General features: G+C 41.9%; 1 protein-coding gene across 1 annotated transcript in view; it reads left to right on the top strand.

The window, feature by feature from the left end:
- The window catches only part of LOC307127973 (von Willebrand factor A domain-containing protein 7-like), a 51266-nt gene extending 45670 nt beyond the window's left edge, over positions 1-5596 (top strand). Inside the window, exons 15-17 of the mRNA XM_079819472.1 lie at positions 1832-1965; positions 2078-2237; positions 3083-5596. Of these exons, the coding sequence (XP_079675598.1) occupies positions 1832-1965; positions 2078-2237; positions 3083-3460 (672 nt within the window). The 3' untranslated portion in view covers positions 3461-5596. The remainder of the gene's footprint in view (positions 1-1831; positions 1966-2077; positions 2238-3082) is intronic.
- The last annotated feature ends 16995 nt before the right edge of the window (positions 5597-22591 follow it).

Genomic DNA, 22591 nt, shown 5'->3' on the forward strand with positions numbered 1-22591 from the left:
TGTAGGTCTGATATTCTGTAACATGAATCCACTGGAGGCAAGTATTCAGAACCCATGTGTAGTTTATTTTACTCAAAAATCCAAAACATAAAACAGACTTGGCAAAACAATAAACTAAACTTGACTAAATTAAACTTGACTTGACTTGACTTGACTTGACTTGACTTGACTTGACTTGACTTGACAACAGAAACTCACCACCAACGGGTTACAACATCATCAATATCAGACAAAGACACATGGCAAACATGAGGGCTTAAATACACATAGACTAATGACAAGACGAGGGACACCTGTGAACACTGAGGAGAAAATGAACAAATTACATGACACAAACACATGAGGGCATGGAAATCACATGACAAGACCAGGAAGTGCACAGCAGTGAACAAAGCAAACTAAGAAACATGACAGTGAACATGGCTGTGAACATGACAAACTCAAAAACATGAACATGAAACAACCCAAAAAACCCTGTGACATCAGTTTTCATTTGTCATGTGTTTTCTTTTCTTTGTTTCATGAGTTTCTCCCGCCACTCGTCTGTCCCCATAGTTACCGTCATTATTAGTTCATATGTGTCAGCTTGTATGCCTGTTTGAGATTACTTTTGATTAAACTACGTCTGGAATTTATTCTGTCTTCGTCTTCCTGTCAGCACACACCCGTGACACCACCAATCTAATAATTCCCCAATGGACAAAATTAAGTCTCACCCTACATTTATTTCTTGTTCGAGAATCCATGTCACTCAGCTATACGTCACAATAGGGAAGAAAAGACTATCGCAATTTGTGTTTCATGCCGGCTTTAAGAACTGTATTAGCTTAGCAAAATGCTAGCATAAATCGGTAACACTTTAGAATAATGGTCGATCATTAATAAGTAACTATGCAGGAAGTAATGCAGGACTAATGAGTACTACATTAACACTTCAGCTACTACTATTAACTAATATATAAACAAGTTTAACTATTCATTAGTAATATCAAATTTAGGAGATAGTTCCTTGTTAAGTAGGCTAATCAATAATTACTGAATGAGATTAGCCTCATGAATAACTATTAACTAACTGACAAATTATAAAGAACATTATTGTGTGTCAGATGTAATTAATCATCTTTTTTTAATCTGAATAAAGTCATAAAATACATCAATAAATTTCTCAAGTGTTACCTGGTCACTATGCAGGAACTACTAGTGATCTGGACTATTATTTTAAAGTGAAAAATATGTTTTTTCACTTTAAAATAATGGTCCAGATCACTAGTAATTCCTGCATAGTGACTAGATAACACTTGAGTAATTAGTAATGCGACAACATTGAGAGCAAAAAAAAAAAAGACAATTGGTCACATCTCAGACACGTTAATGTTGTGATTACTAATTAATTAGTAATTCTTTATAATTTGTTGTAGTTACCTATTAGTTCTTAGTGATGCCAATCTCCTTCAGAAATTATTCATTACCTAATAAGGAACTATTTTAGTCCTAAATTCAATATTACTTACGGATTAGTTAAGCTTGTTTCTGTATTAGTTAATAGTAGTAGTTGAAGTGTTAATGTAGTACTATTCATTAGTCCTGCATTACTTCCTGCATAGTTACCTATTAATGACGGACCATTATTCTAAAGTGGTACCAAAAAATTGATTAAAATCTATTGTGGTCGAGTCTCTCGTGTGGAAATCAATTCTAAGTTTCCATGAATGAATACTTCCTTTAGAAGGCAGTAGGCAGCTCACTAGTTGTTTGAACAAATCTATTTTTAATACAATGCTATTTTCTGGAACTGAATGTCTTCTTTTTTGTTTTTCCTCTCCATCTTTAGGCAATAGCAGACAGCTCCATGCTGCCAGGACAAGTGTTTAAACTAAATTTTACTGTTACAACCAATGGACCAAGTGGTTCCTACACAATTTGTGCAAGGAATGACAAAAACATCCCTATGAAACATCCATTAACGTAATTTCTCCACTTCTCAGTTCACTCAGTGATGATTGACATACAAGCTTTTAAAGTTTTTCTTATCAGGAACAAAACTCTGTGCCACAGTTCTGTTTCTTTGTCATGACAGGCTCAATCTTGAGGGTGGCAGCAGTGCTCAGGGGACAGTTTCTCTCACTCCTCCTGCTGATATGGTATCAGGCACAGATGTTACACTAACCATCGAGGCAGAGGGTCCTGGAGGAAATTACTCTAACTATGCTGTCCTTCGCCTTTCTGTTCTCTCCAAGGTAACCTCACATGGTTTCAGACAGACTATATTTATATGTGAAATTTTATTTTTCAACAAACCACAAGCCACATGAGTCATTTCAGTCATGGGTTCTCTGCTGATTTTGCAGTAGTACCAACCCAACACTGAATTAAACATTTTTGTGTATCAAACAATTATATTTATTAGACCCACCAAAATGCCAACAACTTAAAATTCATCATTTAGACCTTTAAATATCTAAATTTCTATGGCAGCCACATATTCTCCACACAAAACAAGTTGTGATTTACCTATATTTAATATACCGTTCAAAGGTTTGGGGTCAATTTTATTATTATTATTTTTAATATATATATATATATATATATATATATATATATATATATATATATATATATATATATATATATATATATATATATATTTTAATCAGCAAGGAAGCATTACATTTTTCAAAAGTGACAACTAATTTTTTTATATTGTGACAAAAGATTTCCATTTCAAATAAACTGTTCTTTGCTAAACTTTTTTTTTTTTTTTTTTACCAAAGAATCCACAAAAATATTAAGCAGCAACTGTTTTCAACATCGATAATCAGAAATGTTTCTTGAGAACCAAATCAGCATATTGTTATAGACTTCTAGAGGATCATGTGACATTGTAGTAATTATGCTGAAATAAAAATGTATTTATTTAAAGTGTATTTTAAATTGCTACAACAGTTCACAATTTTACTGTTTTTACTGTATTTTAATCAAATAAATCTAAATGTATATTATAAATATTCTATAATATTATGTATATGCCACATTATTCTTCAGTAAGCTATTGTTTTAAATCATCCTTTACTGTTCCGTGCAGGTGACTGACTTGACACCTCCAAAATGTGAAATTGTCTATGTACAAGGTACTTGCTACTCCTCCTCTTGCAACTCATCAAACTGGGAACTGTCTGTCAGCATCACAGATGGTAATGGCACAGGCATCGAGAGTATTTCCATCCAGCAAGGCAGTGGAAACTTAACCCAGAAGAAAGTGGCAGACAGTGTAAATGGTCAATATGAGGCCTCATGTTGTTCAACTTCCGTGACTTTGTCCGCAGTTGATAAGGTCGGGAACGTGGGAAGGTGCAGTTACACCATGAAGTCTAGTGCAGGCTCTTGCCTCATCAGCATGTCCCTTCCTCTGTGGGCATCTCTGCTCTTATACGTTTTTCTACGTGATACATTCCATCTGTAATGATATCAAGCGTATAGCGTCAGTTCTGGCAGTTAGTCAAGCTTGCATCAGCTGACTGTCAGCTGATCACGTCTACCTATAGGAATACGACGTCTATCACAGCATACATATATATAGCTCCTCAGTACTATCAGCAGCTATTGCGTTTCTCCAGAGCTCATTTACCCTCCTCCACCCCCAGCTCCTCCTCTTGTCCATTCAGGATTTGGTATTCTAATTCCCCTTGAATCAGACTAAATTCCTAAATTATCAACATTAATGATATCTGCAATACATTATGTTGGTTCTGTTCTGTCTACCCTTAGGGGGTTATTGCTGCTCTCCCTGCTCTTATCCATGCTAGGCTGCATGGACGTGCAGGGAGTTCTTGCCCAGAACAGAACCATACCGGCAATCCAAATTATGCTAATAGTCAATCAATCATCTTCGACGATAGTGGTTCTGACAGAAATGGAGTTCATCAACCAAATAATCATTCTATCATTCTCTTTCTCATCCCATCCTTCTATAAAAAATATTTTACAACAGCTTTCTCAGAGCTGTGTAATAATGTAAAGCAAAGCATTTCATCCCAAACATACCATTATTTGTATTTCCAACTATGCAGGACTACTAATGAAGAACCATGCTACTTATTCAGAACCTTAAAAAAACTTTAAAGATCGACTGAAGTTTTATGTGACCTTGTCTGACAGGTAGATAAGGTTTCTGTCATGAAAGTCTTTGTCTCATTAACATGGATTACATTTTTAAAGTTATTACTTTTTTCTGCCCAAATTGTAACACTTTAGAATACTGTTCTATCATTAATGAATAATTAAAAAGGAACACACGAGTAATGCATTATTAACACTCTAGTAACTGCTATTAACAAGAAACTCTGATTAACGAATTAGTAAGTAATAGCGCAGTTGAATATGGTAGTTCACTATTAGTTAATCAATAACTACTACTTTTTCACACCACCTAGAGGACTACTAACAATTACTATATATAGATTCATAATAAATGTGAATAATGCATAATATATAATTAATTCTAAAGTGAAGGTCATAGTAATCCATTAGCAATGACTCAAGTTTTACCAATTCCTTCAGAAGGAATTACTAATTATTTGGATCAGTATTCTAAAGTGAGCATGATAACTGTCTAGTAATGACTGAAGTCATTGTAAGCTTTTGAAATTTTAAGTAGAGTTTTGGATAGTAATCATCAATCAATCGTCAGACAAATCGTCATTCGCGTGTGAATCGTCTTGGATTTGCGTGTGTATTTTTGAGACATGGCAGTGCTCTCCTTCCACTCTGGTCAGTCGTACTCTTTAGCCAATCAGATTTAAGCTTAATCATAATCACGTGAGGGTGTGCCTACCTGAATGTTACGTCATCAGACCACAGTTCAAGTCATGGCTGAGCAAAGGTATGTGCAGTTGGTCAGTTCGTTTCTGTGTGTTTACTGAAATTAAAGAAGTTAGAGATCAGTTGAAGCAATAGTTTATGCTGTTTAGTCCATGTATGAACAAAAACATTTATTTTAAGTATTGATGGATTCTTTTGTTTATTTCAAAAATAATTATTCATGTGCATACAACAAATTTTAGATTCATAAACTCCATTGAAATCATAAAAATGTTTTGACTGATGAGAGATTTTGTAAATTAATAGACGATTATGAAAATAAGTTTTTGGATATTTTTTAAACAATCTCTTGTATTATTTAATGAGGATAGTAGCAGTCACAGCAGTGTGTTTGTACCTGTTCTTGCATGTCCTGTCCACCACACATTTAACTGATGATGATGATAATGTATGTAAGGACATGCATACATTGGAGACCATTTACGTTTCATCTACGTTTTGTTTTAAGCTGCATGTAGTTTTATTGTTTCAGATTTCCGAGGCAGATGATGTACAAAGTTGTAGAGGCAACCAATTGGTGACCTTACCATTCCTACTGTAATTCTTTCAAAGCAGTCATGTTGCAAGCCATCCATTTTGACAGTTGTTTCAACAAGAGGTTGAAAGTCATGCATTGTTACTATATTCATTTATATCCTGCTGACTTCATGTATAGGTTCAAGGCATAAACCCCTGCTGCATTATTAAATATGTTTTATGTCAGAATTAAAAGATTCAAAGACATTTGTTACAGTTGGTGTATAAGTTTTATTCATATGAAAGTTTCTAAATCATTTGGGAATACAACGACCGACAGCCTACATATTAAGACCTACTGTACCACATGGATCTAAAATAATGTTACACTGTAAAATCCAATAGTTGTTCTTACTTAGACTTTTTAATTAACTTTACTTAATGTCCAATAATTTATTGAACTTACTTTGAAAAAAAAATTAATCTGAACTATTTGCATGCTAATGCATTTGTTACTCAGAAAACCCAAGTAAACATTACTTGACTGGTTTGAGTACCACTTTGCCAAAGCAAAAAAAACAAAAAACAGGTGGGCTTTCAAAAGGTTTTTGAGACGGGGCAATTCTTAATAGACTTTTCACTAATTTCCTCCACTTCTACAGTCATCGTTCTTCTTAGTTGCATTTACTCATTTTCCAGTCATCTTGAATGTTATTGACAATACAACTACGTATTTTGGGAGAGCGGCACATAAGCTGACTTCATAAATTTATGTTGATTTTCTAAATTAGTAAATTAGTGTTCCCTTTAGTTGGGCACTTGGAACTTCATTTATATTATTGTAACTCTCTTCCTGTTGATGCAGCGATGCAAAAAGAAATCACAGTTATCTGATTTCAAAGGAAGGGAAGTAATATATATACATTTATTATTTTATTGCTAATACTTATGACAAACTTTTAATTGTGATATAATCCCTCTATATTTGTGACAATATCTTACAGTTGATCATGCTTGAGTCACACACAGACTTCAACATTCAGCATGTTTTTTTTCTTTTTTTACACTTAATAAGACCATTACAAGTTAATTTGCTGTCGTTATTGGGGTTATACTGACAAAAGACAGCAAATAAAATGGTAAAATAAAGCCAAAAATAATAAAACGAAGCAATTAATTTATTCGTGCCACAATGCATTCTGGGAGTACACTTCCTCAGATCAAGTCACCATAGCTGAAAATGACAGATTAAAACTATGTTGAATATAATAGTATATAAGTGTTGCCTAGCAACGAGGGGGAGAGGACGCTGGCGTTGTCTGTTCGCCGCTTTTCCACCCGACTTTGGTTTAAATTGTAATGTTAGATTTAGATTTTATTTAATTTTTTGTTATCATAACTAGTCAAATCAGTCAGTGCTAATATTGGGACCGTTTTTTTTTGGATCTTATCGTCTCAGATGACTCCACTCGGCTGTTTACAGTTGGTCGTTGGCAGTTTGAATGGATTTACTCATGACAGGAGAGGACGCCCGTTGTTACGTCTAAAAACTTTTTTATTTTTATGGATTGTTACGGCTTGCTTCTAATCTGAAGGACATTTACTCACCTACCAAACTACACATTTCAGCTGGAGTTCAGATCAGACACTCGCCCCTTCTCCGTTTTCTCTAACTGAAAACCCTCTACCGTGCTACAGTTGTTATTATGGTATAAGCATAACGTTTATCAACCAGTAATACGTTCAGTAAGTCTTACTAGTGTTGCTGCTCACTAGTAAACATTGTGGATTTGTATGTTCTGTACGGATTCCACCGACTCAAGCGGCTGTTTGCCTACCAGTTGCTATCGCTTGGGGATTCCCGTGACTGTTCGTCGCTACCCGTTGCCGTGGGGCTTTCGCCAAGGGTCGCTGCCGATGATCGTGAGGTGTTCACCCATTGTCACGGTTGTTTGCTTGCTGTGTCTGTTGGCTTTCCTATGTGCATCACGGGCGTGGCTTGCGGCTAGCAGACCACTCTCCACGAATGGCATAATGCTGAACTACTCAGCCATTCAACTTCAGAAATTCAACAACTATACCACTCCATCGTGTACATCAGTCATTAAACAACTTGGACTCCTTCGCCGGCCCCGTTACATTCACAGAAGTTGCCGTCGAAAGTTTGTTTTCTCCCGGTCTGATCACAACGGCTGCGTTCGAAACCGCATACTCTTTGAGTAGGTACTCATTTTCAATAAGTACTTACTTAACGAGCTCTAAAAGAGTAGGTACTATATTGCCTGATCTCGTTAAGTATGAATGCGATCCGCACTTTATGCGCCATGTTGACGTTATCATGTGACCTACGACGTTATCTCAAGCGCAACGACTTGAAAGACGAGTGACAGGTTTAATTAATCGAGCTATAAACATCTTAATATTGATTAAACTTGCTAATTGTGTGGGCTTGTTGAAGAAACAGCTGCCCATTTATTTTGTGATATTAACCCTACTAATCTGACCCAGTTTTATCCTTACCAAAACCCACAATCGTGATCTCTTAAATATGTTGTTAATTTCTTTATTTTATATGCAAAACATGTCATCCACAAGCAAAATTGGCCTAAATCTCCTTTATATTTTCCTTTTTAAATTTAACTCCTGTTTTATCCCTCAATCCCTTATTCAAAGATATCTAACCTTGTTATTGTTTTTTCTTTGGATATAATGTATGCAAACCCATGATATTTGTTTTATTATTAGGATTGTTAAAGACACAACCATGTAATTATAAAATAAAAGATAGGCCTATGAGTGACAGGTGCAGTAACAGCTCAAAGCATCAGTAACTCCACAGCCCGACCTGTGCAGTTTCCCTCAGAGTCTGCAACGAGGACGTCTTTCAGCTGCTCGAAGATCTCACCTTGGGAGAACACTGTTGATTTTATACTCTTAAAATGTAAGTTATTACTATTCAAAATTAAGATTACCCCAGAATGAATTGCATTGCTAGCCCACTAAAACACTTACAATAATAATAATAACAAATGCTGACCAATACTTAATTATATTACTTTTTTTTTTACTGAAAATTATATTGTTTTAGTAAAACAAGCAAAATGCAACTTGTTGTCATATGACATAGCGATGCATGAAAATACACTAGAACAAATGCAGCCGATGTGAATACCAATTTTCAGTCAAGCAATGAATAAATGCATGAGTTAATAAAATATTTTATTTACTGACAACAATAGGAAACATGAATTAATGAGTAAAAGAATGAATAAAAGTAAACATCACAAATGAATAAGTCACCATGAAACAAAGCTTTATTCAAACGTATTGTTCTAACAAACCATCACACATTTACAGACGGTGAAGCCCACATCTGCTGCCATCTCAACACAGCTTGATGAAGCAGTTGACCACCGTGAACACCTTCGCCTGTCCTAGCCGTCCCTCCTGTCCCTTCTGAACCCCACAACCTTGAAGCAAGAGTGTGAGAACATGTGCGGGACAATCTCTGACTGCTGATGTCTACTCTAAACATCTGTGTGCCTGCTCTCCATCAGCATGACTACTTAAAACGTTTTACAATTCATGTTGTCAGCATCCCATTTCTTGCCATATTTGATTTAATATTTTTTACAATTACATGCTACTTGTATTGTAGCTTTATGACTTTTGTGGTGTAGTGGGCTAAACACTGAACTGATAAGCAGAAGGTTTCTGCTTGGATCTCCGCAGCCGTCACCACCAGTGTGTCCTTGATCAAGGCTCAACCACAGAAGCTCTGCAGCAAATGCACAGACATCAAGAATCAGAAAAGTGCTGAAATAACTCTGTTTGAAATTAAAATAAAATACAACTTAAGATTTAAATGCATGTTTTATTCATTTCTGTAGTATACTCAAAGCCTTTGATGACAGCCTTCCTTCATCAGCCTCTCTCCAGTCTCCACCAGATAAACACACACGTGCTCTTCTACCCCTGTAACATCAGACAACTTTCACGTTACCTCTATCTTAAACAACACCTTGATAAAAGCATAAATGTTCCTCAATTCATCAACAGTACTAATGGACAAATAAAAAAAGATAACTTATGTTTAGTTACTTTATGTAGATCTATTAACATTACTGACGTTCATGTAAAGCAGTGTTGACCACAGTGAACTCTACATTATAGCACACACACATCACTCTGATCAGATGTCTATTTCATGCTGTGATGTCATCTGCAATACTTATCGAAAATGTTCCTGTCAGATGTTAAATAAACATTTAGTAAGCATCTTTATCTTTAAGTATATCGTTTATGTAAATCCACTTTGGAGACGTGTGTGTTACTGGAGCTCATACATAATAAAACGTGTTTTTACAGCCCAATCACAACTACACTATACTGTCTGTCGTCTTTACACTTTTAACAATTCAACAGTTTAACGTTACTCTACAGTAGTCCAACAAATGCGATTTTAACACAAGGAACGGTGATTTTGGTTTGTAATACTCACATTTGATTGGCTTTTCTCCGCCTGACGTATCCTTTCCTGTGGCCTCATGGGAAGGCAGGGATAGAAAAGTATCCGACGATGGGTACTTCACAATCTGGGCGGAATCAGTAAGCCATCCGGGAACTTCTCGCCTACTCTTTTATGATTACTGAGGTTTCGAACATACTTCTCCTTTCACGTACTGTTTTCGCCTACTATATAGTAGGTAAGTAGGCATATTCGAACGCAACATCAGTATACGCACGTCCGAATCTCGCGAGAAATACTCCAAAACCCTGGTAGTTCTCGCCTACTCTTTTATGAATACAAAGGATTCGAGCATACTCTTCGCTCGCCTACTGCTTTTTACATACTATATAGTAGGGAAGTATGCGGTTTCGAACGCAGCCAACATCTCATCCATCTGGTCCGGCGTGCGCACCGTCGCTTCTCGAACACGTCATCAGGGCGCCGTCACTCCTAGGACTAGTAGCGCTGGAGTTTCCGTGACAACGCTACGCACTGACTTGGATGGAAACCGGAGAAAACATGGAGTGGATCTCAGTTTACTTCGGCCAATACAGAGACACACTGTTGCAACGAATATCAAGATTGAACTTTTTAATGCACAATCCATCACAAACAAATCTTGCCTCATACATGATCATATTCTAGAAAAGTGTTTAGATATGATGTGCCTTACAGAAACCTGGCATCAACCAGATGTTTATTCTGTTTTAAATGAGACCTGTCCCCCTGGTTACTGCTATTTACAGAAAGCCCGCAGCACAGGGCGTGGTGGTGGTCTGGCTGTCATCCACCGAAGTGATCTGATCTTGTCCCCTATAACCCTGCCTGAGCTGTCTTCGTTTGAATGCCTTGCATTTAAATGTAAGCACCCTCTTTCCACTACGATACTTCTTATTTACCGGCCACCCAAACCAAACCCATCATTCATCCCAGAGATGTCCAATCTTCTTTCAACTTTCTGTATAATGTCTGCTAATATCATCATACTTGGAGATATGAATATTCACGTCAACTCTTCAACCTGCCGTTTTGCAGCAGAATTTCTCCAATTACTCGACTGTTTTAATCTGACACAACTTGTCGATGCCCCCACTCATAACAGGGGTCACACTCTCGATCTAGTCATTACAAACTCTGTTTCTCTCAGCAATCTTCTGGTGTATGATCTGGGAGTTTCTGATCATAAGGTCATCTCCATGAAGATGTCTTCACTATCCAGCCTCATCAAGCCCAAACGCCAAATCTGCTTCAGAAATCTGAAAAACATCAACCTAGAGACTATGGCATCCGATCTCCAGCATCTCCTTTCTGTAAACTGTCTACCACTCATGGATTCAGTGGACTATTACAATAACACCCTCAGAAGCATTCTGGATCTTCATGCCCCGGTAAAAACCAGAACAGTCACTTTCACCCGATCAGCACCCTGGTTTACCAGTGAACTACGAAAAATGAAGACAGCTGGGCGTGCCATTGAGAGGAGATTCAAAACCACAGGTCTCACTGTGCACAAGCTTGCTTTTCGGGAACACCGAAAGGACTACTCAAAGTCACTTATGGAGGCACGGTCAACTTACTACTCAAACCTCATCAGAAATAGTCCCGGAAACTCCAAACAGCTGTTCTCCACCATAAACCATCTACTCAAACCACAAACCCCCTCACTTACAGAAACTACAGAAGAGCACTGTAATAATTTCCTGGACTTTTTCAAAACAAAAATAGACTCAATTCACTCTACCTTTCCTGGATCCTCACCACTATCCACCCTGACTATGCACTCACAGCCTGTAATTTCGGAGCCCCTACATCGCTTTCCAGAAATCTCACTGCAAGAGGTTGAGACGATAATTAAAAAGATGAAACCTACCACCTGTGCCCTCGACCCTTTTCCTTCAGCTCTAATGAAAGTAAACACCTCTGTCCTAAGTCCTCTGATTACCACAATAATAAACAACTCCCTCCAGTCTGGCAATGTTCCATCTGCCCTAAAAACTGCCATAATCAGACCACTTCTCAAAAAACCCACCCTTGACCCAGATGTGCTTGCAAATTATAGGCCCATTTCCAATCTCCCATTCCTCTCCAAAGTACTGGAAAAAGTTGTAGCTTCCCACCTCCAGGATCATCTCAAATACAACAATCTTTTCGAAAAATTTCAGTCTGGCTTCCGCTCTGCACACAGTACGGAAACGGCCCTGGTTAGAGTCACAAATGACCTACGGATGACAGCTGATGCAGGTTCACCATCCCTCCTCATTCTCCTCGATCTGTCTGCTGCATTCGATACAGTGGATCATGGTATACTCCTTAACCGGTTGCATCAAACCACTGGACTCACTGGCACTGCTCTTAACTGGTTTAAATCGTACCTCACTAGCAGAACAGAGTACATTTCACTTGGAAGTGCAAGGTCCCGGCAACACACAGTTACCTGCGGGGTTCCTCAGGGGTCAGTCCTTGGCCCCATTCTCTTCATCATTTACATCCTCCCCCTCGGCCATGTCATTAGCCGCTATGGAGTCTCATTTCACTGCTATGCTGATGACACACAACTGTACATGAAATCAGAAACACACAACTCCATTTCAACAACAACATCTCCGTCTTCAACACTCACCGCCTGTCTGGAGGAGATAAGGATGTGGATGAAGCGCAACTTCCTCCAGTTAAACAGCTCTAAAACTGAGGCAATTCTTGTTGGCACTCCACATCAAACCCAGTCTTCCTCCATAACTGGTATAACACTCTCTGGTCATGACGTTCCCCTCTCCACAACTGTCACCAATCTTGGTGTAAGATTTGATCCACAACTCAGCTTTGAAGCCCATATCAAAAACCTCTGCAAAACATCTTTCTACCATCTCAGAAACATTGCAAAACTCCGTCCAACGCTATCCTTAGCAGATGCTGAAAAACTGGTCCACGCCTTTGTCTCCTCCAGACTGGATTACTGTAACGCACTTCTCACCGGGATCCCTAACAAAAGCTTGCAGAGACTGCAGTACGTTCAGAATAGTGCTGCTAGGATCCTGATGAGAGTTCGAAAATACGATCACATCACACCCATTCTCCATTCACTTCACTGGCTTCCTGTTACCGCCAGGATTGACTATAAGGTCTCCCTTCTAACCCACCAGTGCATCTATGGAAATGCCCCCCCCTATCTGAAAGAACTACTCACACCTTCAACTACAACTCGATCAACAAACTCAAACCGCCTCCTTCTCCCCAAGACAAAGCTCAGCACTATGGGTGATCGGGCTTTCTGTTCTGCCGCTCCTCGGATTTGGAATGCCCTCCCCGACCATCTGAGGGCACCTCAAACTACTGAGACTTTTAAAAAAGGACTAAAAACATTTCTTTTTAGGAGAACTTATGACTTTTAACCATTCAATCTATTAGTATTTTATCCTTCTTAAATGATCTTAACTGTAGCACTTTGAGATTTGTTCCAAATGTAAAGTGCAGTACAAATAAAATTTATTATTATTATTATTATTATTATTATTATTAAGTGTTTAATATAACACTGTTAGTTAAATGGAACTACTCAAGTATTCTTACGATTAAATTTTAAGTAAGATTAGTAAATATCTAGAGTATGTTAACTAGAATTGGCATTAAACCAACTTGATATGTATTACTTAATTCACTTGGGAGGTGTTAGCTTTCTTTACTTTTAGCTGATTATTAAATTAACTTCAGTTTTCCCTTTAAGTTTGCTTTGCAAAAATAAGGCAATCGGTTTCCAAACTTGTTTTAAGTAAACTTGTTAGAATTTACAGTGTACACATCAGATGTTTTTTCCCCAACAGTTTACTAAACGTTCACTTAAGACCCACTGTGTTTGTAAATCCACTTGTGGTTCAGAGTATTTATTTTTCCCACTTTAATTGCACACTTCTAGTACAATTATGTGGTTTTGTTTCATTAATACAGTGTATACTTTTTTTCTTGATTTACCCCGAAAGAATCGAAGTGAAATGTGACAACATGCCCCATAGGTGGGGTACATTGTAAAATGTGAGGGGCACATTGTAACATGACCAATTGACAGCTTAAAATGTTATCTGATTTAATCAAAACAATATCCAAGACAAACTAAAATATTTTGTCTATAAAATACAATTATTAACTTTTACAAATAAAATAATGGCGTTTTTTTTTATCATTAAAAATATACTAATTAATGATTTTGACAACAAATACGCCTTAAAACACAGTTATACAGCATACTTCAAAAAATTATATTTAAGAATTTCTGAATATTATGCCCTCTTAGCACGTGACTGTGTTCCATTAGACAGATAGCAAACATTTAGAATAAAGTCCCAAGGCGTACTTTTCTTGGTTATTATTCTTTACTGTAAAACTGCAAATACAGAAAATAAAATATGTAAATAAACATTACAGGAAAACATTAATGCAATAATACTGTTCAATCGCAGTGTACAAAGTTTTAACATAAGGCGCGATGATTGTTACAATCAAAGATCCATAACAACTTGATTCAATTCGTAAATTACTTACAGTCAAATGTTTTTCGAGGATAAACTGTTAAAAGATCGCATATATGAGTTCCCTTACAAGAGTACTCTCGTATTGCGTTTTGCTAAAACGCAAGGGGAATTCCTTTCCTCGAGATATTGAAGCAAATTTTTATCCAAAAATACCTTTTATACGCAGTGCAGCTGCACAACTCTCAGCAGGAAGCAGCTGCGTGGTGATTGGCTGTGCTGCTGCAACTGCAGCAACCTATAGCGAGACCGTGGGGCGGGACGGACCAATCAGGTCCTTCCAAATTCCCGCCACAAGGGGCAACAGAATTTGCATAGCCAAGGGTATATAAGACCTACTCTCGCAAGGTTAGTCAGATTAATTCTTCTTCAGCGACTTGCAATCGTTGAGCTCTGGATCGAAGCCTGCCATCGACACGCACCCAGCGGAACACTGCAGCCTGAAGACGTCGGATTCTCCGCCTTCAGCCTGCCTTCCAGCTGCGCCATCCGGCACTATATCCTTTTCATACCTTACTGTGTTTTACACATTCAAAAAGAGCCGTGACGTTGTTTCAAATGTCTCGTTCCTGCGCCTCGTGCAGAGGTTTTATCGCGGACGAGGATCGGCACATCATCTGTGTGTCATGTCTCGGACGAGACCACACGCAGGCTGCACTCAACCAGGGCGGCTGCCCGGAGTGCGACGAGCTGACGCTGCAGACCCTTCGGGCTCGGCTCGCCAGTTTCGACTCAGATCCCGTCCCTTGCTCCCAGCCTCTCGAGCCACGGAAGAAAAAACGTTGCGACCAGAGGCCACCGGAGCGCTCTGACGAGCACACGCCGGGCATGTCCCCGCGTGCCTCGCCATCGCCCGTGTTGTTCGTCGAGGAACAGCACAGCTCCCCTCGCATGGCGGCTGCTGCTGTTTCCTTCGGCGGACCGGAGGAGGAAGAGGATGACAGCCTTTCCCTTGCTGCATCCGGAAGCGGGTGGTCGGATGCCGCCTCGGAGCACGCCACTTCGACGCGGACGGCTAGCGGTGTTATAACCTCAGTCGACGCTGAGCTTATGCGCTTGCTCACCAAGGCCGTGGACGACCTCGGCATTGACTGGTCTCAGCCCGAGGAGCCCACGAGAAGCCGACTGGATGAGTGGTTTTTCGAGAACCGCCGTCAACCGACCGATCAAAGACCCGCTCCCTTCTTCCCAGAAGTCCACGAGGAGCTAACAAAATCGTGGAAGGCGCCATTTTCTTCTCGCGCCAAATCCTCCTTTTCTCCAGCGCTCTCGGTAGTCGATGCCGCTCAGAAAAAAGGATATCAAGTCCTTCCTCCCCTCGAGGAAGCCGTCGCTGCACACCTTTGCCCGCCCTCCGCCAGAGGATGGTAGTCAAAGGCTGTGCACCCTTCCAAGGCCTGCCGCACTACGTCCAGCCTCGCCGGTCGAGCATTCGCCTCTGCCGGCCAGGCGGTGTCAGCGCTACACTCTATGGCGGTGCTTCAAGTCTTCCAGGCCAAACTCCTCCGTTCCCTGGATGAGCCTGTTCCTGACAACGAGGCTCTGAAGGATCTGCGCGGCGCCACTGACTTGGCCCTGCGCGCCACCAAGGCCAATGCTCAGGCGATCGGCAGATGTATGGCCAGCCTGACGGTGTTGGAGCGCCATTTATGGCTTAACTTAACCGAGATGAAGGATGCAGACAAGACCGCTTTCCTGGACGCGCCCATTTCGCCTTCAGGATTATTTGGTCCCGCCGTGGTTGGGTTCACGGAGCGCTTCACTGAAGCACAGAAGGCTTCGCAGGCAATGCGACATTTCCTGCCTTAGCGTTCCAGCTCCTCCGCTAGCCGTCACGCTAAAGCTGGACCAGCCCAGCCCGCCAAGGCGCCGCCTTCAGCTCGCCAGCCTCACGCGGCTTCCAAGCCCGGACAGCGTTCCCGCTCTACGAGCCGCAGCAGACCGCCGGAGCGTCGAGGTCCACGACCCAGCAATGTGTCGAAACCTGAGCCTCCGAAGCCGTCCTAGCCAGAGGTATGAAGAGAAGGCGGATAGTGCCCGCTTCGGCCGGTGCACCGCCTCTCTCTCTTCTAAAACGTTCCCCAGCTCCCTTCAAGGCGGCTGGGAACGCCACATTCACAGCCAACGAGCCCGCAAGCAAGCACGCTCGCCTGTACACAAACGCCGTTTTCACGGCGACCCATATGAGTCAAAAAAAGAGCTTTTTCTCTGTAGGCAGTGTGCCAGCATTAAAGCATGTATCCCTACACTCAAGCACTCCCCCATGTTCCCCAGCCCCCTGCACTCAGGTGGCTGGAAACATTATTCTCACAGTCAACGAGCCCGCACTCAAACGCGCTCGCCTGTACACAAGCACCAATACTCTATGTTCCCCGGCCCCCTGCACTCAGGCGGCGGGAAACATTTCCCTCATAAGTGCCAACTTAGCGCAAGGTTATCGGGCCACCGAGTCCCTGTCACTCAGCGACTCGCCCCACAGATTAATTCAGCCCCTGGCTTCGAAGGCCGAGGCCTGGCGGGCCATTCCCGGCATTTCGAAATGGGTGTTGAACATAATAGAACGAGGTTACTCGCTACAGTTAGCTCGCAGACCACCGCGCTTTTGCGCAGTGGAAGAGACAACGGTGAGAAGCGACAAAAGTCACGTGCTTCGAACCGAGATATCAAAACTGTTAATAAAGGGAGCGGTAGAAGCCGTACACCCCTCACAGAGCGAGTCGGGCTTTTACAGCCGTTACTTCCTTGTACCAAAAAAGGACGGTGGTCTAAGACCCATCATAGATCTCAGACATCTGAACAAAGCCCTTATGAAGCGCCCGTTCAGAATGTTGAGAATGAAACAAATCCTCGCGCACATTCGCCCGGGAGATTGGTTTTTCACTGTGGATCTAGAGGATGCCTATTTCCACATACAAATAGCCCCCCATCACAGGCCATTCTTGAGATTCGCCTTCGAGGGGAAAGCTTACCAATACAAGGTGCTACCTTTTGGTCTATCTCTAGCCCCTCGCACGTTTACAAAGTGCATGGAAGCGGCGCTAAACCCGCTGAGGCTTCGGGGAATGAGAATTCTCAACTATCTCGACGACTGGCTCATAATAGCTCAGTCAGAGATACAGTTATTAAACCACAGATCTTGGCTTCTCAACCATTTACAATGCTTGGGACTCAGAATCAACGTGGCAATGAGTTTATTATCTCCCACACATAAAGTTTCGTTTCTGGGAACAGTATTGGACTCACTGCAGATGAGTGCGCGGCTGACGTCACAGCGCGCGCTCTCTGTTCGGAACCGAGCGGTTTCCCTCAGGTCCGGTGCACGCATTTCTCTCAAACATTTTCAGAGGATGTTGGGTCTCATGGCCTCGGCGGCGCCAGTTCTCAGACTGGGTCTGTTGCACATGCGCCCCCTACAGCGCTGGCTAAATCGCCGCGTTCCAGCTCACGCATGGCTTTCGGGCCGATTACGAATCAAGGTAGACCACAGCTGTGTGTTAGCTCTGGCTCCTTGGAAAAATCCCGTCTGGTACAAGACGGGCGTGAGTGTGGCCACTGTTACGAAGTGGAAAGTTATCTCGACAGATGCATCCAACCTAGGTTGGGGAGCCCTTCACGAGGGCAGGCCTATCTCCGGTCTTTGGTCAGACTCGGAGAAGAGCCTTCATATAAAGTGTCTAGAGATGAAAGCTTGTCACGATATCGCTAAGAGCTTTCCTTCCGTACATAAAACACCACCATGTCCTGATCCGAACGGACAGCAGGTCGGTGGTAGCCTATATAAATCGCCAAGGCGGTCTGAGATCTATCGATCTGCACTCAATGGGAAGCCCTAATATGGGCAGAGCACAATCTGAGCTCGCTGAGAGCGACTCACGTGCCAGGCATTCTGAATTTGGGTCCGGACATGCTGTCCAGGGGCAGAGTGTCCCCTGCAGAGTGGTCTCTTCACCCAAATATAATTCAGACAATTTGGGGCAAGTTTGGAGAGGCAAAAGTGGATCTTTTCGCCTCACAAGACAATGCTCAATGCCGAATATATTTCTCCAAGCACGAAGATGCGTTGGCCCACGAATGGCCCAACCTTCCTCTTTATGCTTTTCCCCCAATCTCAATGTTACCTCAGGTCATAGAGAGGATCAGGGAGAGCAATTGCGCTGTGCTTTTAATAGCCCCGCTTTGGAGAAATCAACCTTGGTTCTCACTGCTGAGTCAGATGTCAGATGCAGCTCCGTGGCCGATCCCGCTGAGGAGAGACCTCCTCATGCAGGCGGAACGGCAGATCTGGCATCCCCGTCCCGATCTATGGGCGCTTCATGTTTGGCCCATCAACGGGTACATGAGAACCTTTCTGAAAGCGTAATGAATACTATTACTGAAGCTAGAGCCCCCACGACTAGGCGGCTCTATTCAGGCAAATGGTCAGTCTTTTCAGACTGGTGTAAAGCGCGAAGTCTGACCCCACATGATTGTGCAGTGTCAGAGGTGCTTACATTTTTACAAGAGCTTCTGGACGCGGGTCGCTCCCCCTCCACGCTCAAAGTTTATGTGGCTGCTATAGCAGCGTATCACATTCAAGTGAACGGACTGTCACTAGGAAAGAACGATCTCATTGTTCGCTTCCTTAAAGGGGCTAGAAGGCTTCACCCACCTCGCCCCCCTTCAGTCCCTATATGGGACCTGTCCACGGTCCTGGATGCCATGAAGAGCTCTGCATTTGAGCCTCTGCATTCAGTGAGCTTAAAGCTTCTGTCACTAAAGACCGCTTTTCTGCTAGCGATCGCATCAGTTAAGCGAGTGGGTGATCTGCATGCGCTCTCTGTGAGCGCCTCGTGTCTGGAATTTGGGCCAAACGACTCCAAAGTCGTCCTCAAACCAAGACATGGTTACGTACCTAAAGTGCTTTCAACTCCGTTCAGAGCACAGGTCATTTCACTTTCGGCACTTTCATCACAGTTAGATGAAATAGATGCTAATTTGCTCTTTCCTGTCAGAGCGCTGAGAATATACATAGAGCGTTCCGCTGCTTACAGGCAAACTGAACAGCTCTTTGTATGCTTTGGCGGCCGCACCCGAGGGTGCGCGGTTACAAAGCAGACCTTGTCACGTTGGAAAGTGGATGCTCTCTCACTGGCCTATGAGTCTAAAGATCTCTGCTGCCCCTTAGGCATTAAACCCCATTCTACTAGAGGCATGGCCTCTTCGTGGGCTTGGTCTACTGGCATTTCTCTGAATGATATCTGTGCGGCGGCAGGCTGGGCCTCCCCGTCCACTTTTATCAGATTCTATAATTTAGATGTTCTGGCTTTACAAGCTGGGCTTCTTGCTGTGTAAACAGATTTAACCCCTTAAGGCTCGATGAGTCTGGCCTGGGTTGAATATTGTATAAGTCATAAGCATATTCCTTATACGGCTCGAATTATCTGGCCACTCATTATTCCTGACCCGACTATGTCTGGTCTATTCTTATTATTGCACGTATATCGTGTTTATTCTCATTAGGGCCCGACTCAGGTCTGGCTCATTCTGAATTATTGATATCATATTACGGGCCCACCTAGGTTGGCCTGGGTTTGGTGTCGTCGGCTTTAGAGCCGTTAAGCAAGCACGGCATTTTGCATTGGTCCCCCTTGCGTTTTAGCAAAACGCAATACGAGAGTCCTCTCGTAAGGGAACGTTTCGGTTACTAACGTAACCTCGGTTCCCTAAGAAGAGGGAACGAGTATTGCGTTTTGCTTGCCGTGCTTGCTCACTTGCTCAGGAGTCGCTTCAGTCGATTAACCTGACTAACCTTGCGAGAGTGGGTCTTATATACCCTTGGCTATGCAAATTCTGTTGCCCCTTGTGGCGGGAATTTGGAAGGACCTGATTGGTCCGTCCCGCCCCACGGTCTCGCTATAGGTTGCTGCAGTTGCAGCAGCACAGCCAATCAGCACGCAGCTGCTTCCTGCTGAGAGTTGTGCAGCTGCACTGCGTATAAAAGGTATTTTTGGATAAAAATTTGCTTCAGTATCTCGAGGAAAGGAATTCCCCTTGCGTTTTAGCAAAACGCAATACTCGTTCCCTCTTCTTAGGGAACCGAGGTTACGTTAGTAACCGAAACGTTGTGCTGCGTCAACTTCGTCTCCTTTCTGCGCGTTCTGGAACATGCGCACTTCAGTGATATCAGATCGCGATTTTCTAAATAAAAGTCCCGGGGAAAATAATTCGCAATCTTTACAAATAAAATAGTAAAATAATACACAAAAAATAAAAATTTGATTTCTAAGAGCAACACACTGAACATTGACTCTCAGTCTTTATTCACCTTTTTCTCATGGTTTCTCTATAGAATTCATAAAAGTAATAGAATAGCATAGTTAGTAATGCAGTGTAACAACAGTCCCACCTGCACAACTGGGATTTAAACCCGGCTCGTGTCTTCTGCTGGTTAGATCAGCATTAAAGGGGGGGGGGGGGGGAAACACTCAGTTTCAGTCAGTCTCATGTCAATCTTGAGTACCTATAGAGTAGCATTGCATCCTGCATATCTCCGAAAAGTCTTTATTTTAATCATAATTATTAAAGAAAGATGCGCTGTTCCGAGTCTTTCCGGAAAAAGCCGTGCGGCTGGGGGCGTATCGTGTGGGCGGAGCTAAAGAATGTCGAGCGCGCGCCGCTGTTACTGTGTTGAGTGCGTCTGAAAGCTGCGTCATCCCTAAAAGCGGGAAAAAACTTTATTCAACATAAAAAATGGCTTTTAATCGGATACATCCATACATCTATGATCCGGAATCAGACCCAGAGGCTGAAGTTGAACAGGAGCAGCAGCAAAAACGACTAGAGCAGGACATCTCTATGTGGTAACTGTTATAAGTTACACTAACTATATAATATGCTTAGCGGCTTGTGTTATTTACACATTTATACTTTAATTATATCGTGTGTGTGTGTGTGTGTGTGTGTGTGTGTGTGTGTGTGTGTGTGTGTGTGTGTGTGTGTGTGTGTGTGTGTGTGTGTGTGTGTGTGTTTACGCGTGGTTTGTGTAGACATGATTTGTAGTAAGCGGACTGGTTTTGCGCGTCAGGCTAGTGTTTACATAGAAAGATATGGAATAGTAGCGCATTTGAATGAAGAAGCGCGCTTATTTAGTTCAACATATTTCCCCATTCTTTGTGTATTGTTGTTTGGAGTGCTTTTACAATACACAAACATACACATATAGTGGCCAGCTAAACAAATGTACACACACTATACATCGCATGCTCCATTGATCAATACGTGGTCATGTTTGGGCTACTTGATGGGCATAGGCAAAAACAGACATTTGAAGCAGTCTTACTCAGTGCCTGCGGTTCCAACGTTGGGACCTTTATCGTTGGGACCGCTCCATCCTTCAGTATTAGGCGATTTGAAAATCCGGAAAAGCAAATTCCATCCACTTTTGCCTTAACGCGGGGTTATTTGGCTACGAGCCAGCGCTTTGATGGGCGTAGCCTATTGCTTTCACGCGCTCTCTCTCTCTCTCTCTCTCTCGCGCGCGCTCTCTCGCTCTCTCTCTCTCTCGCGCGCGCGCGCTCTTCCGGTAGAATTGTCCGGACGGCCCATACAAGGAAATTCCGCCCTGTTGACGTCAAGCGGACCCATGATCGAAAAAAACTTTCCGAAACTTATGACTAACAGGAAGTACTAATTTTGGCAAAGAAATACTCCCATCAAACGTCCACCTTAGCTTTTGAAACTGTGTCCATGTTTAGCATGGGAATCCAAGTCTTTAACAGTGCAAAAAGATCAGTATGCATGAAACAGCATTTCACCCCCCCTTTAAATAACTATCTCAACTGTTAAATAACAGATAAGATTAAAATAATATCAGATTTGTCTTATTTTAAATAAACACAAAAACAGACATGAAAAATTAACTTAAGCAAGAAATTTATTTTTGCAATTTTCTCTAAATGTTGTCAAAATAATAGCAACTAGTAAATACACTAAGTTTCGTCATCCTGGCATGTGTGGAAAGTGTTACAACTTACCCTTAGGTTGTGCCCCGCTCTCCCCTATTTATTAAAACAGATGCAAAGTAAACAACGTTCCCTTTCGAGAGGTCTCTCATATTGCGTATAAGAAAAGCTCTTTTTCTCGAGAATATGAAGCAAAAACTTTATTCTATAAAGTGTCTATGTAAAACGCAGTGCGGCTGCACAGCAGATAGAACAGCACGAGCTGTGCGCTGATTGGCTGTGCTGCG

The sequence above is a fragment of the Gobio gobio genome (assembly GCF_949357685.1).
Source record: "Gobio gobio genome assembly, chromosome: 6".
In the NCBI taxonomy this organism is placed as follows: Eukaryota; Metazoa; Chordata; class Actinopteri; order Cypriniformes; family Gobionidae; genus Gobio; species Gobio gobio.